General features: G+C 50.3%; 1 protein-coding gene across 7 annotated transcripts in view; it reads left to right on the top strand.

The window, feature by feature from the left end:
- Positions 1-25,534, top strand: part of MSI2 (musashi RNA binding protein 2) — a 392,076-nt gene that overhangs the window by 313,797 nt on the left and 52,745 nt on the right. For all 7 annotated transcript variants that reach the window (XM_037810398.1, XM_037810396.1, XM_037810395.1 and 4 more), the window contains exons 8-9: positions 5,733-5,815; positions 21,005-21,119. In XM_037810398.1, coding sequence (XP_037666326.1) covers positions 5,733-5,815; positions 21,005-21,119 — 198 coding nt within the window. The remainder of the gene's footprint in view (positions 1-5,732; positions 5,816-21,004; positions 21,120-25,534) is intronic.

Genomic DNA, 25,534 nt, shown 5'->3' with positions numbered 1-25,534 from the left:
TAGAATAAATAACCACATGTGGGATGCCAGGCAGCTATAACGGAAGGAATCCCATCCCTAATTAGGTGGGAACTGAGATTCCTACCAACGTCTGATTTGCTTGTGACACCAGGCACAGCCGCGACTGTCGCTCCATCCCTTGCCAACACCAATGTCTGAAAATGCTCAGGAAACTCTAAAGGCAGCTCAGACCGGATTTCACTAGTGTCAGGGTATTGTGCCGTGAGGATCCCAAAGTGGCAACCGGTGATCGGAAACACGTCACTTTGGAAGGGCAGCTTGTTTTTTCATGGAACAAATTGATGTTCTGAGTTCTGTTCTTCCTAGGGCAAACCCAGACCTGCAACCCACCCATCCCTGTCTCTACCATACACTACACTGCCCGGTGCTTCTGGTGTTCAGGATGGAAGTTTCCATGAAAACCTTTCCGGGTATTGGCTAAGCCCACGGGAACCCCTAGAGGCGGCCCGGAGTGTTCTGAGATGAGAAGAAATGTTGATGCGATGCACAGCCCGCTGGGCGTTGACTCTTAAGGCTGGCACACCGCACACACGCATCTCTTTGCCCCTCATCCACTCTGAGCCACACGGCCATCAGTCTGCCTTCGGACACTCGCTGATCCAAGGACGTCCGAGACGACCTGCTCCAGAAGAGTGGGGTGGGGTCACAAACAGAGCTTGGGGCTCAGCTTCTGCTCTACTTTTAGACACGTCATCATCACCTTGGACTAGTCACTTAACTGTGCCGAGCAGCTGGGCAAAATGAGGAAAGCAGAGCCAGCCCTGCCACTCATGCAGGCTTGCTCGGAGACCCAGGAGGATGCTGTATGAAGCATCATTTTGAAACTAGAAAGTGCTCTCCGGGCCCAGGCACCCGTAGACAGTGCTGTTTCCCCCAACACTGGGTTTTTAGCAAGACAGGGAGGTTGTGCGAGTTGTAGACATACCTGTATGCACATACCGTATATTCCTCATGGGACACTCAGAATAAATTTGACCATTTTTCCCCCATTAACCAATTTTTTGTGTACCACATGACTTGCACTGATTTTCATCAAAGATGCATTAGGCACTGCCCAATTGCCTGTTATTGTTCATTGACCTATATGATAAGAGAAGGAAATTATTTTTGAGGCTAAAAAGAGGCTGTTCCCGTCTTTTCCAACCTGACCTAAAAAAAATTCTCTGCAAGTTAACTGTTGAATGTTCCGCAGTGACTGCATTTAGAGGAGGTCATTTTAATTTTGAGGTATTTTGTTTTCAGATTTTTAGTCTCTTCTGTGTGTGTGTTTATAGCCTTGTATTATTCAAATGAATATTCTGTTTTATTCATTTGAATAAAAGAGGGAAAAAAGGTTCGACTGTTAAATGCTTATCTCTTAAATAGAGCTTACTTGTTAGTTTCCAATAATAGCGTCATTCAGGAGAATGCTATGGAATTTCATTTTTAAATGCTCCCTGGCAACGACCACCCTATTCATGCCCGGTTTAAAATCCCTGTCTGGGTGGGGTCACCTTCCCACCACCTTTGAGGCAGTGTTGCTGACTCCTGGGGTACAGGTAAGTTGGGGGTCTGAGGGTCCAGATAGTTATTTTGCTGACAACAGGTGAGCACGTTTCCTTAGAGAATTACTCTGTTGTCCCCCAAGTTCTGGCCCTTTGATCCACCCGCCATTCCCAGATGTCAGTCCTGGGGGCTTCTCCTGGCCGCCTTGAGTGACTTTAAATATGTGGGGATGAGTTCCCTGTCTCCAGGGTGGTGCCTTAGGGGCACAGGAGAAGCTGAGCAGGGGAAGTTCCCAGGGCCGTCCCTAAAGGCTGTCCCTAAGGGCATGACCGGAGCAGGAGCCCCAAATCAAAGATCTCCCCCCGACAGGGACCCGAGCGGGCCCTCAGTTCTGCCTGCTTTTACAGAAGCCCAGAGAGGCAAACAGACTCTCTGGGGTCACACAGCTTGTTATCTGGCCCCTGCTTTTGAGTGCAGTTGATGGTGTTTCAGTTTGGCCTTCATGAGGCCATATTCCGGGTTCTCGGTGGGGGGAGAGGGAAGTGCTCTTGGTGGGGGCCTCTCTGTTGGAAAAAAAGGGGGAGGAAAGGGATGAGCCTTTCCCAAGTCCCTGGGATGCCCAAGAGGACTTTCCCATCCAGCACCCCATCCTGCCCAAATTTCTGACAACCTCCTTTTTGTCCTTCACTTCTCAGGTTAGTTTCTTTAGGGGTGGTTTGCCGTCGAGTTACTAATCCCTTGTAAATGATAATGCACCTGTGAGATAAAAATGATTATACGTTAAGGAATAACACTTATTGATAATTAAGTGTTTCATTGCTTCTTTGCTCTCCCCGAATGGAATGAATAAATATTTTAGACATAATCAAGTTTGTTTTCACTATTCAGGCCAAACAGGAATGTTAAAATGATACAGATCTTTAAAATACTGCAAATAAGTCTTGACATCAGTGAATTGTTATGCATCCCAGGCACATAGGCTTGAAATCCGGGCTACCTCCTTTAATCAAGAAAGTCGTTTTTGTGATTTTGAATCCTGTGTGGTTAGGGAAGGACCAGCAGGAGAAATTTCAGAATCAGAATTTGAAATGACACGTTGAGTCCTGCTCCCACCTGTATCGCTGAACATCTGCATTTAGTTCCTGTCTCCCCGCTCACCTGCCCCTCGGCATGTCTCCGAAGGGTGGCACGGGGCAGGAAGTCAAGGCCACACTGAGCTTTGCGTGGTATTGGCTGTTCAGCGATTTACGCAGCATTGCAGGCAGAAAAGCAGTTTCCGTGGCAGTGACCGAAACCGTTGACACCCAGGGTGACTTGACTTACCCTGATCTCTATTCCGGGATCAGTTACTTGTGCTCGGCAGCAAGGTCACTTTAAAACAGCCGTCCCCTGAGGGACAGTGTCCTGGACTGGCACCTGCTTCATGCTCTTGCCCGACAGCAGGATGGTTTTGCTCTCCCACCCGCACTCTCCTGCCCTCTGTCCACAGAGGCAAAGTCAGCTGGCCTGGCTGGAGGGGACAGCGTGTGGCCTGCCCTGGGGGTGGCCGAAACCCGTGGCCTTGCCCTCCTTAGAGGGAGGGTGCCCCTGAAAGCTGGTCCCTCCTGGCTTGTTGAGGGGTTCATCCATTGCCTGGGTTTGGGTCCAGGACAGAGGAGTGACCTTCAGAGACAGGGGAGACCCAGAGTGAGGCTCGAGAGGGGAGAGGCATGGTCTGCAGGGAGAGACTCCTGAGTGGGCACCTCCGACCTGTGCCTTTGTCGAGCGCGCTGCTGCAGAAGAGGGGGGTGGTCACGTCGATCCCATGTCCTCCTGTCCTCCATGATGCTTAGCACACAGGTGCGGTTTGTGGGCGGAAGGAAAGGCTGGATAAGGACTGAGTCAGTGGGTTAGCAAAGATGCCGGCTCCCTGGAGGAGCAGAAATGGCTTCTTCGTCTGTTCATTCATTCATTCATTCCTTCATTCACTCACTCCCCCTTCACTCAACACTTACTGTGTGTCAGGAGCTCTGTTTGGAAACCCACAGTCCCTGTCCCTGGTGCTCTGGCTTAAAGCCAGTGCTAGAAGATTCCTGCTCCTCCGCCACCTCTTCCTTTCCTGAAGGATGCTGCTGCTTAATCCCTCCTTGTGGGGCCGGTTAGAGGCCCCTTGAAGATCCGGGCAGGAAGAAGGGGATAAGCCCCTCAGTGTGCTTCAGGGTTTACTGCCTGGATGGGGGCTTGATCTGATGGCCTTTAAGGCCCTCTCCAACCCCGGCTTCCCGAAACCCTCTGGTGAGCAGAACATCCTTGGAAACCAAAACTGCTCGGTGTTGGGGGTAGGGAGCAAACACACCAAAGCCCGAAGAGAAATCATTCGGGGATGCTCCTGGATGTGGCTCTCGTCCAACTCTGCAGATAATAAATGGGACCAAGAGCCAAGGAGGAGACACTCAAACAGGGAACCCGTGTCCTTGCTGGAGATGACAGCTTGGAAGCCCATACAGGGACCTGGTTAGAGTGCGTGCAAGCCTGATGAAATGGTCTTTGTTGGGCCTCCTTTCAAACAAAATACTGTGTATGATGCCTGTTGCAGGCAACAAAGGAGACTTAAGGACCCAGCTTCTACCAGAGAATGCTGGGGAAAGCTTGCCAACTTTGGACCCCCACGTCCTCTTAGGTATCTGTAACAGGCCAGGCTATGTCACCGGGTGTTACACGGTGGAACACGTGCTTGGTATTAGATGTGTCGTAAACACATCATGAATGCCTCGGTTGCCGTTCACGTGGGGGTCCGAGCCATCTGTCATATTGGAAATTGCAGGCAGGGAGTGGCCTTTCCATTCTTTCCTGGAGGAATCTTCTAGACCCCAGGAGCCACGTTGTAGCAGCTGAGTGTATCAGCTGCCTGTTCCCAGCTGTTCCTTCAAAGATGGTGGTGTCAGAGTTGGAGAGATGAGAGTCAGAAGAGACTGCGGAGATTCTCTCTCTAACTTAGGTTGCTGAGACCCAAACTCGATGTGGAAGCTTGAAAAGGAAACATCTGTATTTTACACATCAATGGGAAACACGTAATTACCATAATACAGAAGCAGCCATTCTGGTTTTCATCTTCCTGTTCGATGTGTCTGGAGTTGTATTTGTCTAGGCTTATAACGTTGCAGAGGAGAGCCCTGGGGGAATCCTAATTTGGGTCGTGACCTGGGGTGTGGGACCCATTGTCCAGTCTCAGTACCTTAATTTGTAGGTGCAAAGTCAAGGCTCAGAGAAGATGGGGCTTTCAGAAATTACACATAAACCAGAGGCAAAATCAGAACTCAAACCCAGCTCTCCTGCCCTGCATCATTGTGTCTGCATCCACTGCATGAGTGGGTTGTTTGTACTAAAACAGCAGTTGCATTTCATCCGAGGTGGGGTGTGTTGCTCCCTTCAGACCCTTGTGGCAAAGCAGAGCTCACCGAGCGGTGTCACAGATTGAGTGGTGTCACAGATGGGGCAGCATGCTGAAACCCTGTCAGGGGTGGGAGGAGGAGAAAGGAAGAGGCAGGAGGGGGTGGGGAGAGGAACTCGGGATGCTGGGCAGCAGTTGCCTGCGAAAATTCTTCAGTAGGGCTTGTCTAGCAAAGCCGGTCTCCAGCCGAGTAAATACAGTGGATAGCTGACGGGCTGACAGCAGGCATCAAACAGTCTTAAACTGCCCCAAATCCGCAGTGCTTTTGAAGCAGCAGTAGAAAAAGGATGCCTGTGCAGAACAGAGACCCGAAACTTTTAATAGTTTCTTCCAGGCCTCAGGATGTCCTGATGAGGTATTAGAGGAAGTAATTCAGGAAGAAAAGGACAAATAACCACCTCCGTCTGGAGGCTGACCCCAGGGCTGGCCGTGGCTCCGTGCGGAAAGGGTGAGCGTGGCCCCACAGCCATCCATGCAGCTCTCATTAGCCCACCCGCCTGCCTCCGCCCAGGGAGCCGCTGGGCTCTGACCTGGTAAATAACAGACAAGTAAATTTTTTGTTTGCTTCCGGGCAAATGTAAGCCACACAGTGCCCGCTGCATGTGGGCGAGATCATCAGCTTTTCCTCACTGCTGGAAGGGTGCTCAGTACAAATCGGAAATCATTTCCTCCGCCTCGAGGCCCTTCCCAGGGATCGCCCGTCCCGACGGCAGGACATAGGGAAAAACATATGCAGGCGCGCCAGAAGTGAACTCACCCCGTCTCTCTCTGTTTTCTCTTTTCCTTTTCCCTTTAGGGTTTGGCTTTGTCACTTTTGAGAATGAAGACGTTGTGGAGAAAGTCTGTGAGATTCATTTCCATGAAATCAATAATAAAATGGTAAGTTGGTGGAGGGGGCGCGGGAGTGTGAATGCGCCCTTCCCCATCCTCGCCTCTGCTTCCCAGACGGCTTCAGCCACCATCGTCAGGCTTGAAGATGGGTGTGGGGTGCGTAGGGTCCAGACTCTAAGGGTTCAGCCCTGTGAACGGCAGCAGTGGTTTAGGACAGGGGTTGGCAAGCTTTGGCTGCAAGGGACCAGAGCATAAACAAGTCATGCGGGTCACACAGCTGAGTGTTGCGACCGTGCATCTCTGCCGTGGTAACACAAAAGCGGCCGTGGACCGTAGGTATGCGAGTGAGCAGGGCAGGGCTTCAGTGGAGCTTTATTGCTGGGCAAAGAAATTTGAGTTTCTTAAAATTTTCAAGTGTCACAAAATATTTTTTTTTGTTTTCTTTTTTTCCATTTAAGGATGGTACAAAAACAGGCAGGGAAGCTGGATTGGCCCGTGAGTCATGGTTTGCCCACCCCTGGCTTAGGGTATTATTTTGCTGTTTGGATTTTGAAGGGTATATTCTAGATGTGAAGTTTATGACCCCAGACTGTTTCTCTCTTTGGGTCTGGCTGGATGATTAACATTCTCCCCTTGTGATCAACTCGAGATAGTTTATACCATCACGATCAGCTGCTTCCTTCCCAGCCGTTGGCTCTTTACGGTTCCTTTACCTGCTGTGGCAGCGTCAAGAAGTGGGGGAGGTTGAATGAATGGAACTCGGGAGCCAGGTGGGCTTCCCCGAGAAGTGGCCACCAGAGGGCGCCATGCCACGGGCTGTTATGTGCACCCACTCCAAGTCTCAAACGCCTTTCTTCAAATTGAGTAGGGGGTGAGAAACCCCTTCTTTGTTGGTTGCAGAAAGTGGGAACTCAGCGGGTGTTTCTGGAGCCATCCACAGGTTCTTCAGCACCAAAACATTTTAATGGGCCCGCAGAGCCTCCAGCCCCAAGAGAAGAGGGAGGGGAAATTTGTATTTCAATCACAGCTGTAACTTTGGTATTTTCTCCCTTTTGTCAAAACATTCCTTGCTTCTGAAGCATGCATTCAGATATGCATTGTATATTGGTCTGATATGTGTTCACCAACTTTAAATTCAATAATAGAGCTTTTAGTGTGGATAAGATCAAAACAATCTGCTTAGCATGTGGTGCTATGGGCCTGATTCAATATTTGACTTGCTAATTTTTTTCCCAGGGCACTAGAATAATATTGTTCATATTGTTCCTAGCTATAATATGCATCTGAAATGGAAATACTGTTTCTTTGCATACTGTATGCTGGAGGTATCAGCTCAAGCATTAAAATGGCACGTGAAAGTAAGTGCATGGCAAGAGCACAGCTTTCTGTGCCCCCACATATAGGTGTCTTCCAGTTGGTACTTCTGTCTTCCAGGAGGTTCTCTGCCTGCTATTGTTGAAAACTAGAGACACAGGGAGCTTAAAAGGAAACTGGCCTCCAGTGCCCTGCTGCCTGGTTTATCTGAGCAGAGCCGTGCTGTTGGCAGAGTCCAGCGAACACCACCTGGGAGGCAGGGAGTGGAGGAGGCCGCACAGAAGTCTGGCAGACACCGCTCCTGTCCTGCGGGTTCTTAACTGTTCATTAGGGAAGGCCTGGTGTAGACTAACAAGAGACCGCACTCTGGGCTGCCTCAAATAGGTATCATGGCCTCTCACTACTGCCTGGCTTTGAAACAAGCCAGAGAGACAAGCAGGGACGGGCTTTGTCCTCCTGACTGCTCCAGTGGGGGAAACTGAGGCCCAGGAGATACACCCCAGGGCTACCCAGATAGTGAAGGAGCATAGGTCTTGAACTTACTCAAACTATAGACGGTGGTTTGAGCTTGGGGGTAGGAGGGTGAATCCCCAGATTACCCTGGGGGCCATGAGGAAGTAGAGTTTCAGCCCCAGAAAAAAACCCACAGACTGGCTTGAAGCCAGAGAGGAAAATGCAGTCATTTTCCCCAATTCTTTCACATTTACCACATCCTCCACCAGCCCCAAGTGGAGGTTGACTAAGATGGATGCAGGTAACTGGGTTGTCATAGTGTGAGGGTTTCTGTTTTCTTTTGAGTCTTGAGTTAGTACTTGTTATTTAAGAGAATATGCAAAAATGGTAGTAGACAAAGCAGAGGAAAGCTTGGGGGGTCAAGTGGTTAGGATACCAGGCTTTGAAGGTATCAGTCCAGTTTCCCAGCCCAGACCCACCAGTTAGTAGCTCTAAGGGAGAATTTTAAGGTGTCAGAAGACCTGGGGGTGGGTCACTGATTCTCACCGACCTCCAATGAAACAGGGATGGTAGTGGTACCACCTCATGAGATTGTTGAGATTGGATGAGATACTGTGCAGAAAGGCCTCACACATGCCAAGCACAGAGTATGAGCTTAATAAGCGTTTGCTCCTGTCATCCTCAACCTCATCATGGTTGAAAAGTCTTCCTCCCAGCAAGCTTCCCCTTCCTCCAAAGTAGGGTGCAGTTTAAAGGGTGTTGGTTGAAGAGCCTGAATCATGAATTACTTTGGATTCTGTTATCCTGGTTTCTACTTCTGAGGCCCAAAGAAAAAGAAATGAATTTAAACTGTGCTATGGACAGAATTCAAATGAGGGATCCGGAAAGACTCTGAGAACCCAGAGACTGCCAAGCAGGAAGGCGAACAGTTGTGAGAATGTACGTAGGAGTGTTGTATAAACTGGACTGTGCTTTGAAACTGTAAAGACGGGTGTCGTTTAACCCTCACAATCTCTCCACGCATTTGGCAGGAACATGCCTCAAGCTACAATTTTCTCATATTCACAAATAAGAACGGTCTCACCTCTGATTCATAACAAAGATAGGGCTTGAATCCAGGTCTTCCGATCCTAATCCAGTACTCCTGTGCCTGGCACTTAGTAGGCCCTCTATAAATAGTTGTGGAATGAATAAGGGATTTGATGAGGGACCACATGCACATGAGGTACGTCATGGCTCTGGAGTATCTTTCTTATCTGATTTGGGTGGCGGATCTCCTGGGCCTTTATAAAATAAGGGCCCTCCTCTGCAGTCCAGGAGAGCTGCTGCCAAGAAGCTGGGGTCACACCCCCCACCCTCCACCAGTAAGTGCCGGCCTTACTCCCCTACTGGGTGGTGGGGGTGGGGTGGGGTGGTCAAAAAGACCTCCCCTGACCCCCTCCCACACACAGGTTCTGTGAGTAACTGGCATTGTTTGGAGTGCCAGCAACAGCTCTGCTAAACGCTTCATGTGCCTCATCTCATTTGATTATCATGCCTTACTCTGATGTAGGCATAATCATTATTCCCTTTTTACAGATGAGCATGTTAAGGCAGAGAGAGGTTAAGTCCAAGGTCACATGGCTAGCATGTAACAGCACCAGAATGCAAGCCCAGAAAGTTGTACCCCAGAGCTCACGTCTGTAACCACTAGGCTGCACCCTCTCTCCGGGCTGAAAGGGACTTTAGAGGTCATGTAGCAGGGCCACGGGCCTTCCAAGGCTATTGTTGCCCCCGTGGCTCCATGTTCTCTTGAGGGTGGAGCAGAGGAGACACAGCCAGCCAGGGCTGGATTCCTGGCTGGGGCGAAGGGTCAAGCTCCATCTTACGGGGTCCGGGTTGGCTGCGGGTCTCCAGGCCTTTTCCTCCACTGCCCCAGAGGCAGGTGGACGAGGGGCTGAGCTCTGAGAGCCGAGACCCCACCTCTTACTCCTGGCACAGGTCAGAGTGCAAACTCTCTGTCAATAAACACACACACAGGGACCCTTCGGAGAAGGTCTCCTCTCTGGCCGCCCTGCCCCGCTGCGAGTGCGACTTGACGCCTCCCACCACGTCCATCTGATGGAAGCAGGCCCCCGGGCAGCAGGGGCTCCTGGTTTGCCTCCAGAGCACGGCAGCCTCCTGGCAGTGGAGGGAGGGAGGAGGGAATTCACAAAGGACCAGCTCGGCCTTCCTCAGAGGCCTGGCTCAGTCCCCGCCTCAAAATGGAGTCAGGGAGGCAAAGCCCACCTCACCGGGTAAGAACTAGGGGTACGGTTTGAAAGGTGGCTGGTGGGGGAAGGCGCCTGGGGTAGAGCATTTTCCCAGGACTGAGTCAACAGAAGAAACGGATGTTCCCCAGACCCCGGGAGAGAGAGGGCCATCGGCAGCGCCATTTCCTTGAGTCCTCACAGCGTCCTGAGGTGGGGGGGTCGCTGTCGCATTCTACAGATGTGCTCACTGGAGCTCAGGTTGAAGGAACTTTGTCCTTGGTCACTCAGTTCCAAGCGCTAGAGCTGGGATTTGAACCTGGGTCGTTCTAGCTCTAAGCCCGGTGTTCTTTCCATAGTACCCTGTTGCCAAGCTAGGCAAACCTAATATATGAAAAACTGGTGAATATAAGGAGTTTTTATTTGCTTTGTACAAGGACAACTATAGGATTCATTTAAACAATCCTTTTATTCTGTTAAGGTGACCCCGTTTGCAAAAATGTGCTGAGCACCTTATGAGTAAAGCACAGCGTACTTATTTGGGTGTCAGTTGTCTGGAAATGAAGAGGAGGTAGCTAGACCCTCGATGATCCAGGTGTGGTTCATGAACCAGCAGCCTCGGCGTCACCTGCAGAGTCTCAGGCCCCACCACAGACCTACCCAGTCAGAATCGGCATTTTAACAAATCCCAGGTGTGCACATTAAAGTCTAAGAAGCGCTGGGCTAGATCACTGCTAATGATAGATGACATGGGAGTTGTGGGTCCTAAATCGTCCTCTAATGTCAGCAGGAAGGTACCAGAAAAGGTGGAACTGAAGCCCCAGAGCACGGAGCTGGGACGAGCTGGGCCTGCCACCCAGGTGCCCAGGTTGGACTGGTGATCTCAGCACCGTCCCATGACCGGAGACCAGATCTCCAGAAGAGGCTCCCAGTGCCCAGGGTCTCCCCCCACCCCCAACCCTACCCCTGCGCATCGACTGTAGAGAATACCACTAACACCCCAGTGAACAAGCGTGAGGCGCATATATCAAAGTAAAGGCTGCCGCGTGCATGTCCTCATCCCCACGTCAGGACCTGCTGGGTCGTTTAGAGGCACCGTGGGCGCTGGACCAGGGGCCTGAATCCCAGACCCGCCGTTTCCGTGGCCGTGGGCAAGTACCCCAGCTGCCTGCGCCTGCTTCCTCCTCTCTGAAATGGGAAAGGAAGGTGATGGCTGCTTTTTTGCAGCTTATGTCAAACCTGGGTCTGGCTCCTGACCCTGGGAGGTCTCGGCCGATTCTGTAGGGCATGTGATCTGGTAGCCTTGAGAGAATCAGCCCTCCTGAAAACTCCCTTGGTAACCATGAGATTCCTCTCTGTGGCCTCAACCAAGGGCCAACAGACTTTACCTATAAAGGGCCAGATAGCAAATATTTTAGGCTTTGATAGCCATAAGGTTTCTGTCTATCATGAAAGCAGCCACAGTCAATATGTAAACGGAGGGGTGCGGCTGTGTCCCAATACAACTTTATGCACAAACACAGACAGCAAGACAATTTGGTCCGCAGGCCATAGTGTGCTGATCCCCGGCCTAAGCCGATCTAGCTGGGCACTGTCACGGTGCTGCTTGTCCCAAGGAGCCAAGGAAAGACTTTTCCAAGTGGTCATCGTTGTCACTGATGCGTCGGCATGTTATTAGGCAGAGGACTGGACCGTAGGTGGTGCCCAGACAAACACTGGGGTTTGGGATGGACAGCAGCCTCCTAAGGCCTCAGCACCTCCATCCTAGGAGGAGGTCCCGAGCACCGAGCAGGTAGGGAGTGACGGAACGGTCCGAGCTGGGGGTGTCAGCCAGAGAGGCCTTCCCAGCAGAGAGGGCACATGCCCCTCACCCCTGTACCCCCCAGGGCGCCGCGCAGCTACTTGGCCGTGCAGTGGGATATCCGGCTGCGTCACCTCCTAGCCCTGCAGCCTGTTAGCTTCTCTGCGCCTGGGTGGGCTGCATCTTCTGTAAAGCGGGGAATGCCGGTGCCCACCTCAGAGAGCTGCTGAGAGGGAAGACTTGTGCGGGCTTCAGGACAGAGCCAGGCCAGAGCACACCCTACAGAGCAATGGATGTTTTTACTACTGTTGTCATTGTCATCCTCTTTATCATTATTCTTAGAATCATTTTTGTTGAAAAATAATCATAAGGTAAGGACCTCCGAGAGATTAAAAGCAGTCGGGAAAATGCACAGGGAGTGTGGTATGAGGTGGGCTCGCAGAGCCTCTGTCCAGAAGCGGGTCCTGAGGAGAGAAGGTGCCCAGCCCCTCACCCCCGGAGAAGTAGGTTTCTGGGTCTCCAGGGAGCTCAGTCCAGCTCTTCAGCTGCATCATGCTTTTGGGAGATTCCAGAAAATGCACTTCTAAGAGCAAAGCCTGTGAGATCTGGGGCCTGGCACCCTCCGGCCCGGTGTACTCCTGGGGGATTGATTCCCAGATCGGTGGCTTCTGGGCAGGAGGGGATGGAGGACCAGAAAGCAGCAGAGTTCCGGGCTGGCCTCAAGGACTCGGGAGCCAAGCCGTCTGCAGGGGCAGGCCCCAGGCTAGGTCAACATTGGGTGCCCCTAGCAGCAGGGGACCCCCCAACTGGCTTGTTCTCCTCCCCCAGGCTGCTGCTGCTCAGGCCCCATAGACTGAGAGCCCAGTCGGGAGCCACCCCAAAAGGGGGTGTGTGTGATGTGGGTGGAATTAACTAGGCTCCTGTGTTCGTGATCCTCTTTTAGCATCATTCTCACGCGTGAGCTAATTTTAGCCATCCATTCTGCTTCTGTTGCCATTTATAAAATGAGAATGTCAAATGCAATATTAAACAAGCAGGATGAAGGCAAAAAAGGCAATGCCAGAGAGGCATTTAATAAGTGAATCTCATGTTTACGAGGGAGAGACCCTGCCCCCGGCCCCCCACTGTGCCTCCCACACACACGCGGTGGCGTCGTGTGCAGGCCCATTAATGAGGAGCGGAGTGACGCTCGGGTGGGGAGGGGGCAGCTGGGTGGGCAATGCTGCTTGCTCTCTAGGCAGAGGTAATTTTTCCTGCAGGGCATGGCCTTGGCCACACTGGCCCCTGGTTGCCTGCTGTCCAGCCTGTTTGTGTCTGCCCTTCACTTGTCCTTTGGCAGCGTCACAGCGGGGAGGGCTGGGGTGGGCGAGGGTCCTCCTCAGGATCTGGGCTTTTCCACACACTGCCACAACCACCCCCTAACCACCACCCTAGGGTACAGGGTCATGAAAGGGGAGCACGGAGACCCCGGAAGAGGCTGCCCCTTCCCTGAGGCCTGGGGCTCTCCCCTGTTCCTTCTTCCTTTGGCCTCCCCTCCCTGCTACTTTTGCCCGACTTCCCAGGGAAGTTCAAGCTAATGCTCTAGTTGTGCCTCTTATTCTTTGTTAAATAGAGCAATTAAATTCCTCTCCATACATCTCCCTGCAAAGCCCACCATGGGCTGGGGGTAAGCACTCAGCCTTAGGGCAGAATTTGGGCACCTGCTGGAGGCTGAGGTTTCTTTTTACTTTGAAATGCCCTTGCAGGTTCCCAGAAATAAAAAGGAGAGCAGCTGCTGCTGCCACCATCAGCTTTTCCCCCAAACAGCACAGCCGATGAAGGTCCTGTTGTGTACCTTGCTGGTGAAGGCAGGGAGATTGGTCTCTCCCTGGCTGGCAGGTGGGGAGACGTTAAGGAGAAAATCAGCTGCAGTATATGCCAAGAGCGCTGGGCTGGGGGAGCGGCCACTTTCTGTCTTCCTCTCTGCTCCCCAGCCCTCCAGATTTAAATAAACAGGGATGTGAGCTGGCTTCATCACCTTCAGGCACACTCACCTGGGCTTGATGTGGAGGAGGGTAACAGGTGACTCATCCTAGTTCAGCTCACTTTTTCCAGTAGTTCAACTCCTGTGATTGAACTCATTTTGTAGGATTAGCTCACTTATAGCCTCCGAGGTAGGTACAGCCTTTTCTCTGTTTTGCCGATGAAAGAATGAGGCCCAGAGAAATTAGGCTCAGAGAGCCAGGATGTGAAGCAAACGGTGAAACCTGCTACAACATGACTGAGCCCCCACCCCCACCGCCCCCCACCCCGGCTTTGGGCAGGGTGGAAGGCTGCAGTTACCGGGAGTGCACGTCCGGAGGGTGTCGGAGACCAGCTCCTCCCCACCCCTTTCCCAGACCCCGGGTCTTCACAGGGAGAAGCCATTCCCTGTCACATTCCTCCTTGGGTCCACACCCCACCCTGTAGGTGCTAAATATTACTGGTTTATGGCCTGTTTCACTTTGCCGTCATCGATTAGACCAAAACTCTAAGCAGAAGAAACAGAGGCTGAAATTAATTTTGAAAGTTGTGGGAAAATTAATTCTGGAAGCCAGACTTGAGGACGGTTTTGTGGAAGAAATAGCCTATGTGCAGGCCTTGGGGACTGGGTAGAGGGTGGTAGGGAAGGGCCGTCGGGGCGGGAGGAGTGAGTCTGGGCTGTCGTTGGCTGCCGTGATCTTGAACAAGTCATTCCTGGGGCCTCGGCTCCTTTCCTGCTGTCACTCCTGGGCAGATAAGGCATCCCCAGGACAGGAGGAGTCGGTTCAGTGGGGGTGTGGAGAGCGCCTGTGTGCCAGGCGCCATTACAGGTAGATGTCACTCAGTCTCCGAGCCTGGGAGGAGACGGTAACTGTTGTGCACAGTCCTTCCTCCCCAGAGCCATCCTGCTCCCCGGAGAGACCACGTCGCGATGCTGTGTCCTGCAGGACCATCCCAGCTTTGCACAGCTCGGTCCGGCTGTTTACAACAAGCGCAAGTGCTGGGAAGGCCTGAGTCCCCCGAGAGGAGCAGTCTTCCCACATCTGTGTGCATGGTGACCCCTTCTTCCACCGCCTCTATGGCTGGGTCCACCGGTGCCGGGCTGCACAGTGCGCCCTACCTCCAAGGACAGTGTCCGGGGAAGGTCGGAGGGGGTGAGGGAGCCTAGAACCCCTCGTATCCACTCTCTTTCCAGCATCAGCAGTGACCAGCTGGAAAGCCTCTTGAGTGGGCCGAGGGCAGCAAGGCTGCGCTGGTGAGGGAAGGTGTGGCAGATGGCAAGGCACCCTTCCCCTGCCGGGCTCAGGGGCTGGGCCCTCCCGCCACAGCTGCCAGGATATGTGGGGCCACACCTTGCCCTCGGGCAGCCGCGTCCTCCTGCGCCTCAGTACGGAATCTGCTCTGCCCCAGCCCCGGGGAAGCAGAGCAGCTCCATAGACCGAGAACCAGAGGCACACAGCCAAACAGAGAAGGGGCGGCCTAGCTCAGAGGGTCCCACAGGGAGTGATGGGCTCGGGTTCCTCTGGAAGAAGGGCCACGGGCCCCACCTTCCCTCCACCAGGTTGTTTGTGAGCGTGCCATCCCCTCACTTTATTACTCCATAAACCTCTCTTCAACTTTTGTACAAAAGATATCCCTTGAGCAGGAAGGGCCCGTGCTCAGAATGGCCTTGTGCTTGGTTTAATGTTCTGCTGTTGCCACGTTGAAACTCTAAATTGTCGAACAAAGAGCCCTGGTTTTCATTTTGCTCTGGGCCGTCCCCGTGAGGTAGCCGGCAGGTCCATCTGGGTAACGGTGGGGAGTTGCATCCTTTGAGATAGGTCTGTCCTCCCTAGTGGAGAAGGAGTTTCTAACATGACCTGTTTGGGGTGAGAGATGAAACTGCAAACAGTGGCCTCTTCAAGCTAGACAGAGTTTCCTTGTCTTGGCGGGAAATCAAAGCTTGGGTTTCCCCAGACCGGCCCCCGGGGCTGCAGAAACCAGGGGAAAACAAAAGCCTTTTCACGTCTCCAGCTTCCCAGAGCTCAGGAGCTGCAGGGAGGCATCCCCATTGAAGTCCCTGGGCCTTCTCCCAAAGTGTCCCCCCTCAGAGAGGGTGTGGGACCCCCACCTACCCCACACACACCCATAAAAAGAGTGTGGGTTGTGGCATCAGGCAGAGCTGGGTTCAAATCCCAGCCCTACTAGGAACACGCTGGGTCTGCAACCAGGGGGTAGGTGCCTGAGGTTTCCAGGCCTCAGCTTCCCTTCCCATAAGATGGATGGATATACATAATGTTGAAGAGGACATTATTGGGGCAATCAAAATAGGACTACTGAAGGTGGATTAAAGTATTGTATCAATATCAAATTTCCAGAAGTTGATAACTATACTGTAGTTGTATAAGAGCATGTCCTTAATCTTATACATGATGTATGCAACTTACTCTCAAGTGGTTCAGGAAAAAAAAAAACTACCTATAGATGTAGATGTAGCTATAAAGCTCAAGTGGGCAAATGAAGAAAGCAGATGGGGCAAAATGTCAACAATAGGTACATCTGGGTAAAGGGTGTGTTGATGTTCTTTTTGCTTTGCTCGCACATTGTCTGTAAATTTGAAATTACCTCTAGAGGGTTACAGACAACCGCCAGCCTCCTTGCTGAGTTACTTTGGACTCGAATGGGACGCGGCACCCCCACCCCTCTTCCCTCCTGCCTCTGATTCGTTCTCTGGAGGCACATGTTGCTGCCTTAGTTGTCCTGTCATTAAAGAAGGTTCAGTTAGGTTGTTATTCTGAAGCTGTAACTGAGGGGGTTACCATGAAGCCGTACCCTCTTCTCCAAGGCCAGTTTGCCAAGCAAAACAGCATATTTGGAGAATGAAATTTTAAAATAAATCCCACCCTTGGGGGGCAGGGGGTGGCACATCCTTGGCATTCGGCCCCTGGTAAGGGCTTGCTGCTTGTGGCTTTGCCAGCTGTGAACCTTGAAAATGCTGACTGACTCTTCCTGACATGAGCTGTTGGTCACAGGTGGCTTCTGAATGGAACTTCCTGATGCATTTCTTCCTGCTCCAGTTAGACTTTTTTTGACTGCCATTGCGGAAGCCGCCGAGGTGGAGTCTAAACTGTTGATTGAAGAGACTCAAGGATCAAGACTTGGAGATGTTCCTTCCTCCAGACTCTACCCCCACCCCAGAGCTGCCCTGTAGAGAGTGGACGGTGGGGAGCATTTACCATAAATGGGTTATTTAGGGGGTGGGGCTGAAACAGCTGGAGCAAGAGGCCTGGCGACCATGAGATGCAGCTCCATGTGGCATCTGTTGGCCGTGGGCTGCACCAGGAGGGGAGAGCCTGTGCCCTGCCCTCTGCCCCACGGTGAAAGCCATCCTCAGTGCTCACTGCCCCAGGAACCCGGTCTGCCAGATGCCAAGAGTGGAGCGAATGACTCCTGCTACCCTCTCTGCTCACTGCCTTTCCTCAGTCACATGCGGTAGGTGGTCTCCAAAGACGGCGCACAACAGTCCCCACCTCCTAGGGTTCAGCCCTTGTGTGCAGCCCTCCCACACTGAACCTAGGCTGGACTTGTGCAGCCAGTGCGATGTGGCAGATGTAACACTCCGTCCAGTTGGGTGTAGCGAGGCCAGGTGGCGGGGCTTCTGCCTGGGTCTCTCTCGTTCTCGGGATGCTCCCTCCTGAACCAGCCGCCATGCCCTGAGATGACCGAGCCACATGGAGAAGCCACGTAGGTGCCTCCATCAGCAGTCCCAGCGGCACCAGCATCTGCTGCCTGCCAGGTGATTGCAGAAGCCCTCTTAGACCTCCACCCTAGCCAAGGCTTTAGATGGCTCCAGCCCCAGCCCCAGCCACCCTCTGCCACAGGTACATGAGAGGCCAAGAGCAAAAACCCAGCTGAGCCCAACAACTCACAGAACCATGAGAAAGACTAATAAACTGGTTGTTCAAAGACTCTAGGTTTAAGGGTAATTTGTTGCCGAGCAGTAGATGAATGGGACATTGTGTCTGCCCAGATGACCGAAGTACGTGACTAGAGCTGGGGAGATAGCCTGCTTTTTCTCCTGCTTTGGTCTGACTAACACTGGTAGTTCATGCCAAGCTCTCCGGCTTACCCAGGGCCCAATGTGAAGGATGGCAGAGGAGGTTGACCCCAACACAGTCCAACTCGAGAGGCTCCAAAGGTTGACAGGCCCGGAAGCAATGAGGGCAGGTCGATGCATGAGTGTGTTAACGTTCAAGTTGGGTGACCAAGACAGAGCCCGTCCTTTTTCAAAAGAATGGGAGCTTTTGGCGATACAAGCTTGTCTTATTTATCTCTTTGCACCTCCCAAAGCCTAGCACTTGCCTGTCTTGTTGAGTTCCTCAGCACATCTCTGTTGAACTCGGTAGACTGGGTCTTCTTGACCCTAGCGAGCATGTCAGTCAGGACACGCTCCGGAACACCACTGAGGGACCGGAAAGTGGGGGCAGACCCCGAAGCCTGCTCTGGGAACTCAGCCTGATGGGGGAGATGCCTCGGCCAGTCTGATGAGTGACTGGCGTAACTTTCATCCTCAGCAAGCCCTCAAACCATTGCAAGGACTCAGGCCGAGAATAGCTATGCTTTCTTTCCCTTTTGTGTGTTTTCTTTGTATGAGATAATAAAAGGAGCCAGGAGCTGGGTGGGTAGGCTTCCTGATCCTGAGACTCTTTCAAGAAGCCTTCAGTGCCGACCAGGCCAGGCTCCCTGGCGTGACTGCCACCTTTCCCTGTCACTCAGGGACGTGCCAGGGTTCCCCGGAGAGCATACAGCACAGCCTCTGCCCGCTCACGGTTCACGCGGCAGGTGGTCAGCAGAACCCACTTGGTTGGCGCTGCTCAGAACACTGCCAGCGCAGAAAGAGAGCAGAATTAAAAGGAGCTGCCAGCCCTGTTCAGCGAGAGGAGGAGTAGGTGGGTTTGTTTAAAATACTCCCATTACAGTCAGTTAACCTTTATGTTCCCTAAATGAAAATTGTATAAACCTGAAATTTTCGTTGATCAGGTTGCCTAGGAACAGGCAGCAGGTTTTCATAAGACAATGCAATAGATTGTCACCGATAGGGCTATTAGGAAGTGAGCTGGTTAGCAGCATAATTCGGGCTCCTGGTGTTGGCGTTAAGTAATTATCCGTCTGCCTGTACCGCACACGCCCATCTTCCCAGGCTCTGGGCTGGCTCGTGCAGATGAGGCATCTCAGCCTGCTCCGCTCAGGGCCTGGAGTCCAAAAGGAAATCATCGCCACCCCTGGGCTGATGAGAAAAATCGAAAAATCTCTTTTTAATCACCTTCCCCCGACCCACCCACCCACTTGCAACAGAAATACTCAAATTAAAATTAAAATTGGAAAAACAAACAGCAAAAAGCACAATAGAAATTAGAAAATAGAGTCCCTTTAAGAAGCTGTAGTGGTTTTTATCTCTCTCTCTCTTTGATACATACATATTTTCCACAAAGTTTCCATAATTTGCTTGTTTACCTTTTGCAGTTAGGGTGACTATGCATTCTCGTTTGCCTGGGTGGAGGGGGTTCCCAACACTAATTACGTGCTTTTTTACCGCATGCTTTTCTGTGGCTGTGTAGTAATTTAGTCAGCGTGGATAAACCAAACTTGGCTTAACCAATCCCCTATCCTTAGGCGTTTGGGGTGTTTCCTTCTTTTGTTGTTGTTGTTTGTAATTATAGTTAAGGCTTGTGGTGAAGAGCTTCATCCAGCCCTTGTAGGAGAAGTTCTTAGAAGTAGAATTATTAAGTCAATGGGTATGTACATTTATGGCTTTTGATATATTGCCAGTTTGACCTCCAAAAAGATGTGCCTTTTTAGCACTGCCAATGCAATAGTGAAAAGCTGTCCTTCATTATTGGCGGCTTAGGAATTGCCTGCTTGTGTCCTTTATCCATGTCTTTTTCAGGATAGTCATCTCTTCCCTTTTAATTTGTAAATACTTTTTATATTAAGTGTAACAGTCACGTGTGTTGAACCATCTTGTTCATTTTTAGAAAAGCATTTGCAGTTATTCTTTTAAAGAGCAGAGCAGCACCCGAGTTATCTGGTGCCTTTGAAGGAGTTAATATTTTAGGTAATTAAAGCTTCCTCCCAACCTTGAACACCCACATATCTTTTAATGGAACTATTTGGGATGACAGTATCTCTACAATAGGTAACCCAGTATATCCCTTTTTAACAGAGGATACTGAGCACAGTTTAACTTTTTCTTGACATCTCACACCCACTGTAAACAATAGTAATTTTTTGTGTTACGGCGATACCCTCAGCAGCTTCTGAGCGACCTGGAGTTTGGGCTCCTACATCTCAAACCGCTTTTTAAATAAGATACTTGATCCTTCTCTTCCCTTCATCACTGTCAGGCTGTCACACTGTGACTTTTTGCTGCTATAAGCTTCCCTGCCTCACGGCTACAACTTGCGTTTTCATCAGCAATGGGCTTGATTACTGGGTAACTGTGCTTGTTAAATATATCTGTAAACTAAAAGCAAGTGAGTCCCGAGTGCTCTAGTAAAAGCAGTGCAGGAACTTCAGCAGGAAACCTTTTTACTTATTTTTTGAAGTTGGTATTTCATATGGTTAAGGTTGTCAAATAAGTGATCTCTGGATGTGTAAGCAGAAGAGGATTAAGCAATTTTGTAGGCAGAAGGGAAACAGAGAGGAAAGATTAGCAGCCACTTGAGGATGGAGCTGCAAAATGAGAAACCAGTAATCCAGATGAACAGAGTCGATGTTTAATCTTATTGTTTCACTAAGGAGTGTGATGGCGTAGGGTTTTGTTTTGTTTTGTTGAAATGGCAGCTTTGCTGACCTAGAACTTTAAAACTTCTGGCTCCAAGGCCTCGACCTGCTGGAGTATGGTCTTAGGTCCATTACTCAAGCCTTCTGATGCTCAGTTTTCTTATCTGTAAAATGGAGGTAAGACTAACTGGCCTCCTGCTTAATAAGAGAATCAGATGATCTAAAGTGGAGAATGCCAACCTGAAGGAATCTGAAAGGAATTTCTAAACCTGTAAAGGGCCAAAGGATTATGAGAGATGATTATTATTAGTTTTATTATACCGCTATCGTTATTCGCAGACACACATGTCAAACAGCTATCGCCTGGCTCTTTAACTCTCCTGCCCTCTGCACAAGCTTCAGTCTGTACTTCTTCCCATGTAAATCTTGAGCTAACATTTTTTGCTGTCCCTCCAGTAACCCAATTTCATCCTTGTAGGTTTTTCCGAAGCAGGATTTGCACAAGTGGCGTATTTTCTTAAATATTTATTTTGCAGGCCATTTACCTGGCATGGCTATTTTTACAGTGAGTAAGGAGCAAGGCTAAAAATAACTTAGCTCCTTAACCAGATCAGTTTTGCATTTGACATTTATGTGGAATTCATTTGCATCTCATTTGTTCGTCCTTCTGTTGAACAGGTAGAATGTAAGAAAGCCCAGCCGAAAGAAGTCATGTTCCCACCTGGGACAAGAGGCCGGGCCCGGGGACTGCCTTACACCATGGACGCATTCATGCTCGGCATGGGGATGCTGGGTGAGTCTAGGGGCTCTGGGGACACAGCGGGGTCCAAGGGAAGCAGGGAGAGCTGTGCAGGCCTGTATCCCCAACTGGGTCTCCCAGCAGCCGTGCAACTCGGGCAAACCACTATGCCCATCTGAACCTCGGTTTCCCCGTTTGTATGTGAGGCTAGTCCCCACCTGGCAGCATCCTGCCCCGCGCCCAGCTCACAGGAGATACCTGATGATGTTTTCTCTCCTTTTCGCCCCCTTTTTCAAAAGAAGGGAAAGCCAGCCCGTTTTCCCTGACCCTCTTTGCTGGGTGGAAGTTCTTAAAGACCCAGGGTTGCCTGGCCGGCTTGAACTTGGGTGTGCTAAAATTTGGGAATGGAGAGAAGTGGTGAGTGAGGGTGGGTGATAATCCTGTCTATTTAAATGATTAACATTTTTCTCTTGGGATATCAAAATTTGCATTTAAATGGATATTTTAAATAGCCTGTTTTACTCTTTATTTGCAAAAAAAAAAAAAAAGATAAAAGACAAAGTGTGTTTGTTCTGACTAAAAATGATCTCTCCTGGCTTTTAGAGAAATTGAGTCGCATATTATGCCCCTTTCCTTAAAGGTATCTCTGTCTGTCCTGCGTAGATAATTGAAAATCTTCCTGCTTAAATGGCATGAAAGATGGAGAAAGCAGTGGAGAGGCGTAATAGTGTGTGGGTCGCAGCAATAATTAGAAATTTCAAGGCGAGAGAACGGTATTTTAGTGCAAGTTATTGTGTGTCCAGAAAATACTAATTAAATGGGATAAATGGTAGTTAATGGTAAAATTCCATTCAGGCACATGATCCATCTAGTTTTAATGGGTTTTCATTTGGTTTGGCTAAGAGTCCCTCTTCTGTATTGTTTGATAAGCTCTTTATGTACTTTCAAATCATTCCTGGCTTAGTGTTAAATTTATCAAACTTTTCTTGGTCTTAAAAAGAATTGTATCTCCTTGTCTGAGGAATTAACCAGGGCAGGTAATGTTATTTTGAGGAACTTAAAAAATAGATATGCCATGAGAATACAAAAATAGCCAAGGTGTTAATTTTTCTTAAGTTAATTTTTGAAGTTTAACAGAGTTTCAAATAAGCCCATTGTAATTTTTAGAGACTAGCCAAGTAATTCTAAAACTTACCTGGAAGAAGAAATGCATGAGAATAAATAACAAAATGCTTTTAAAAAGAGAAATGAAAAAGATTCGTTTGACCACATGTCAGAATATAGTGTAAAGCTACAGTAATTAAAACAGTGTGGTAAATGGAGATACACCTGTTCATAGAAAGGATTTAAGAGCCTAAACTAAATATATTTATATGAGTATAATTATTATAAAGGAATGATTTAAAACAGTGAGTGAGAAGGGAGAATTATGTCCTGGTTGACCATAAGGCAATTGATCAGCTCTTGCTTTAAAACATAATTATTATTTGGTCTTTATCTCATGTTGTATACCCAAATAAACTCCAAATGGATTCATTATTCTAAATTTTAAAATCAAACCTTAAAAAAAAAAAAGAGTTGAGCCATTATCCCTGCTGGATTTTGGAATCTTGAATTTAAAATGTGTGCAAAGGCCCTAGGTTTGCATAAAATGGGAGACTTCTTAGAATCCAGATCCATCATTGACCACGTGAGCACTGTGTGGCCTTCAGGAGGTTCTCCCACCTTCCCGTGTCTAACTTGATACCCTTTGCAAGCTGGGAAGATTGAACTGGTTTTTCTTCAGGTAGAAGCAGCTGTGTGGACCCAAACCCAGCTCAGCTCGTGTCCATTGCCGCAGCATAGACGTAGCCGTGGTCAGCATCCCAGACTCTGGGCGAGGACTCGGGGCCACGCCCACAGACACCCAAGCTCAGGTCCCTGGACAGAGGGGCACCTGCTGGCTTCTTGGGGGAGCCCAGGCGAAGAGAAGGGACGGGTGGGCACCCATTGTGTGCCAGGCCCTAGGCTAGCGCTGGGATACAGTGCTTAAAGAGGCAGGTGCAGTCCCTGTCCTCATGGAGCTTGTGGTCTAGTGAGAGAGGCGACGTTGAACAGCTACTCACGCAGATAGGTAATTCATTGTAATAGAGGTGGGGGGATCCCAAAGCAGCCTGAGGAATCAGGGAACACCTCCCTGGGGAGGTGACGTTTCAGTGGGAATTGGAAGGATGAGCAGGAGTTAGCCAAAAGCATTCCAAGCAGAGAGGGAACAACCTTGGAATGCTGGGATCCTGTTGTGGAGCCTTGACAGCCAACCAGCCTGGCTGGGGAGGGGCCAGCAGGTGGGAGTGGGGGGTGAGGATGAGGAGGGGCTCTGGGATTGGGTCTGACCATCTCTGGCGGCAGACACACGTGGACCCTCCCGAGAGCAGTCCCTGACGTGGGGGTTCTCCCATTAGTGGGAGGGTGTGGTCCCTGCACTTCTCCAGACAGACACTACCTGGTTAGCTCGAGCTCCCCAAGGGACGGATCCGTGGTGAGTGCCAGATGCTTAATCATCTGCGCGAACTCTTTTCCTGTCCTCTCACGTTTCAAGTTACGACTTCCCGAGCCACAGTAGAGAAGTAATTGTTAGTTAAAAATATCTTCGCGGTTAAGAGTCTATTAGTTCTTGAGTGATAACCTCCTCTAGCAAATGATTTAGCCTGTTTGTCCTTCAGTTTCCCCATCCATAAAATGGGGATAATAATCTCACTTCATGGGGTTGTTGGAGGATAAGTGGAACCATAAGGGAAGAAAAGTGCCTGGCAAATGGTGTATTTCATCCCATCAGAGATGCTGTGACTAGTAGGGTGCACTCTTAATTTATGTACCATTCAGAAAGAAAGGGAAAAAAAAAAAAAAAACACTGCCAGTTAAACTGCATGATATGTTCTTATCACATTGACTGTGGGATAGATCCCACTTTTGAAGATGTTAAAATGTGAAAAAATGTTTGTCTTCCTATCAACAAAATACAGTAGTACGCACTCAGCCTGGGAGCTGTTATTAAGGTGCCGAGTGGCCCTGGGTAAATCATCACACGGGTATGCTACAGCGGCTGCAGCCTATCCCCGTCTGGGATCCGCACCCCAAAGGGTTTGGGTTAGCCTTGAGTTGCCGGGTCCTGCCAAAGATTCGGCCCGGCCCTCCTGAGTTATCCAGGCTTTGTGATGAGGCCATCCAGCTCCCTGCTGATACGGGTCCTCCTAAAAGGTCCCAGAGGGTGCCCCTGCCAGGAGCCAGCTCCGCCTGAGGTCTGGGTAGAAGGGGCAAATCAGGCACAGCACCCAGGGAAGACTTCAGTCTCGTTGGCCTGTTGCCTCCCCAGCCAAGCCAGAGCCTGCTGAGCCTTCTCTGATGCACTTACTGGTGCTGAAGAGAGGCAGAGAAGAACTCCATGGGCTGCTCTCCATTTCACCCGTTGGCACAGCTTGGCACCCTGGCCTCCGGGCTCTCTAGACAGGGGGAGTGCCAGCTGCCGGGACTTAAAACCCTTGACGCCAACATCCAAGACTATTTCCCCCTTTCTTGTTGCTGCTTCTCTCTGTGGTGGCGGCATGGCGTCAGGGGGAGTCTGTGCCTTGGGTTCAGCGCCCTGATGGGCCCCCCTGCCCCCAGTCCCCCCTAGCCACCTGGGTCACAGCCTCGGTGGTGCATTACCCCCTGCACGTCAGTCCTGGAATCACTACCATCATCAACAACCATAATTTGGCTGATGAACTTGGCTCATGCAGAAAAAACATATAAAAAAATGAATGAAATGAGATGAAGTTTCAGTGACTTAAACTTCTGTTGTTTAAAGATCACCAAAGTATGTAGCACTTCTGGGAGGTTTTAGAATTGATGCTTTAAACCATTAAAATTTTTAAATTCATTCATTCAACAAACATTAACTGGAGAACCTATTAAGTGCCTGGCACTGTTACAGATGCTGAGACTGCAGCAGAGAACAAAGTCTGTGATCTCAGGGAGCTGGCACTCTAGTGGCCGGTGGGGTAGGAGATGTCTCAGACAATAAACAAGCTGCCCTAGAATATCCCTTAAGCCTGTCTCTGTACTTTGGGAGGGCACATCACAGGGAAGCTGATGAGCTGAGAGTTGCACAGTTATTTTCTCCTGAACTCTCTTGATAGGGCTGCAGATGTCCTTAGGGGGAAACCTACCCCTGTTTTGACTTTAGCTTCCACAGCCTTTGACACAATCATAGACTAATCAGGCCCGATGGGGATTCCTTAAAAATAATGTAGGAGAGAAGCGGACGGCTCATCCTTAGGCCAGGCCTCGCCCCCTTGGAGCTAGACAAGACCAGACTCAACCGAGGCCCTCAGGAAAGGTCTTTGCAGCCACCAGGCTTTGTTCCTCTGCCCCCCAGCAGCAAAGAGATGCCCCCAGTTCTCCAGCCTCGGTGCGGTCGAAGCACTTTAGTTGTGCTTAATGAAATGGGC

Source organism: Choloepus didactylus, chromosome 18 (genome assembly GCF_015220235.1).
Source record: "Choloepus didactylus isolate mChoDid1 chromosome 18, mChoDid1.pri, whole genome shotgun sequence".
NCBI classification, from domain to species: domain Eukaryota; kingdom Metazoa; phylum Chordata; class Mammalia; order Pilosa; family Megalonychidae; genus Choloepus; species Choloepus didactylus.
Note: the sequence above shows the minus strand (reverse complement) of the source record. Positions and strands in the feature narration are given on the sequence as shown.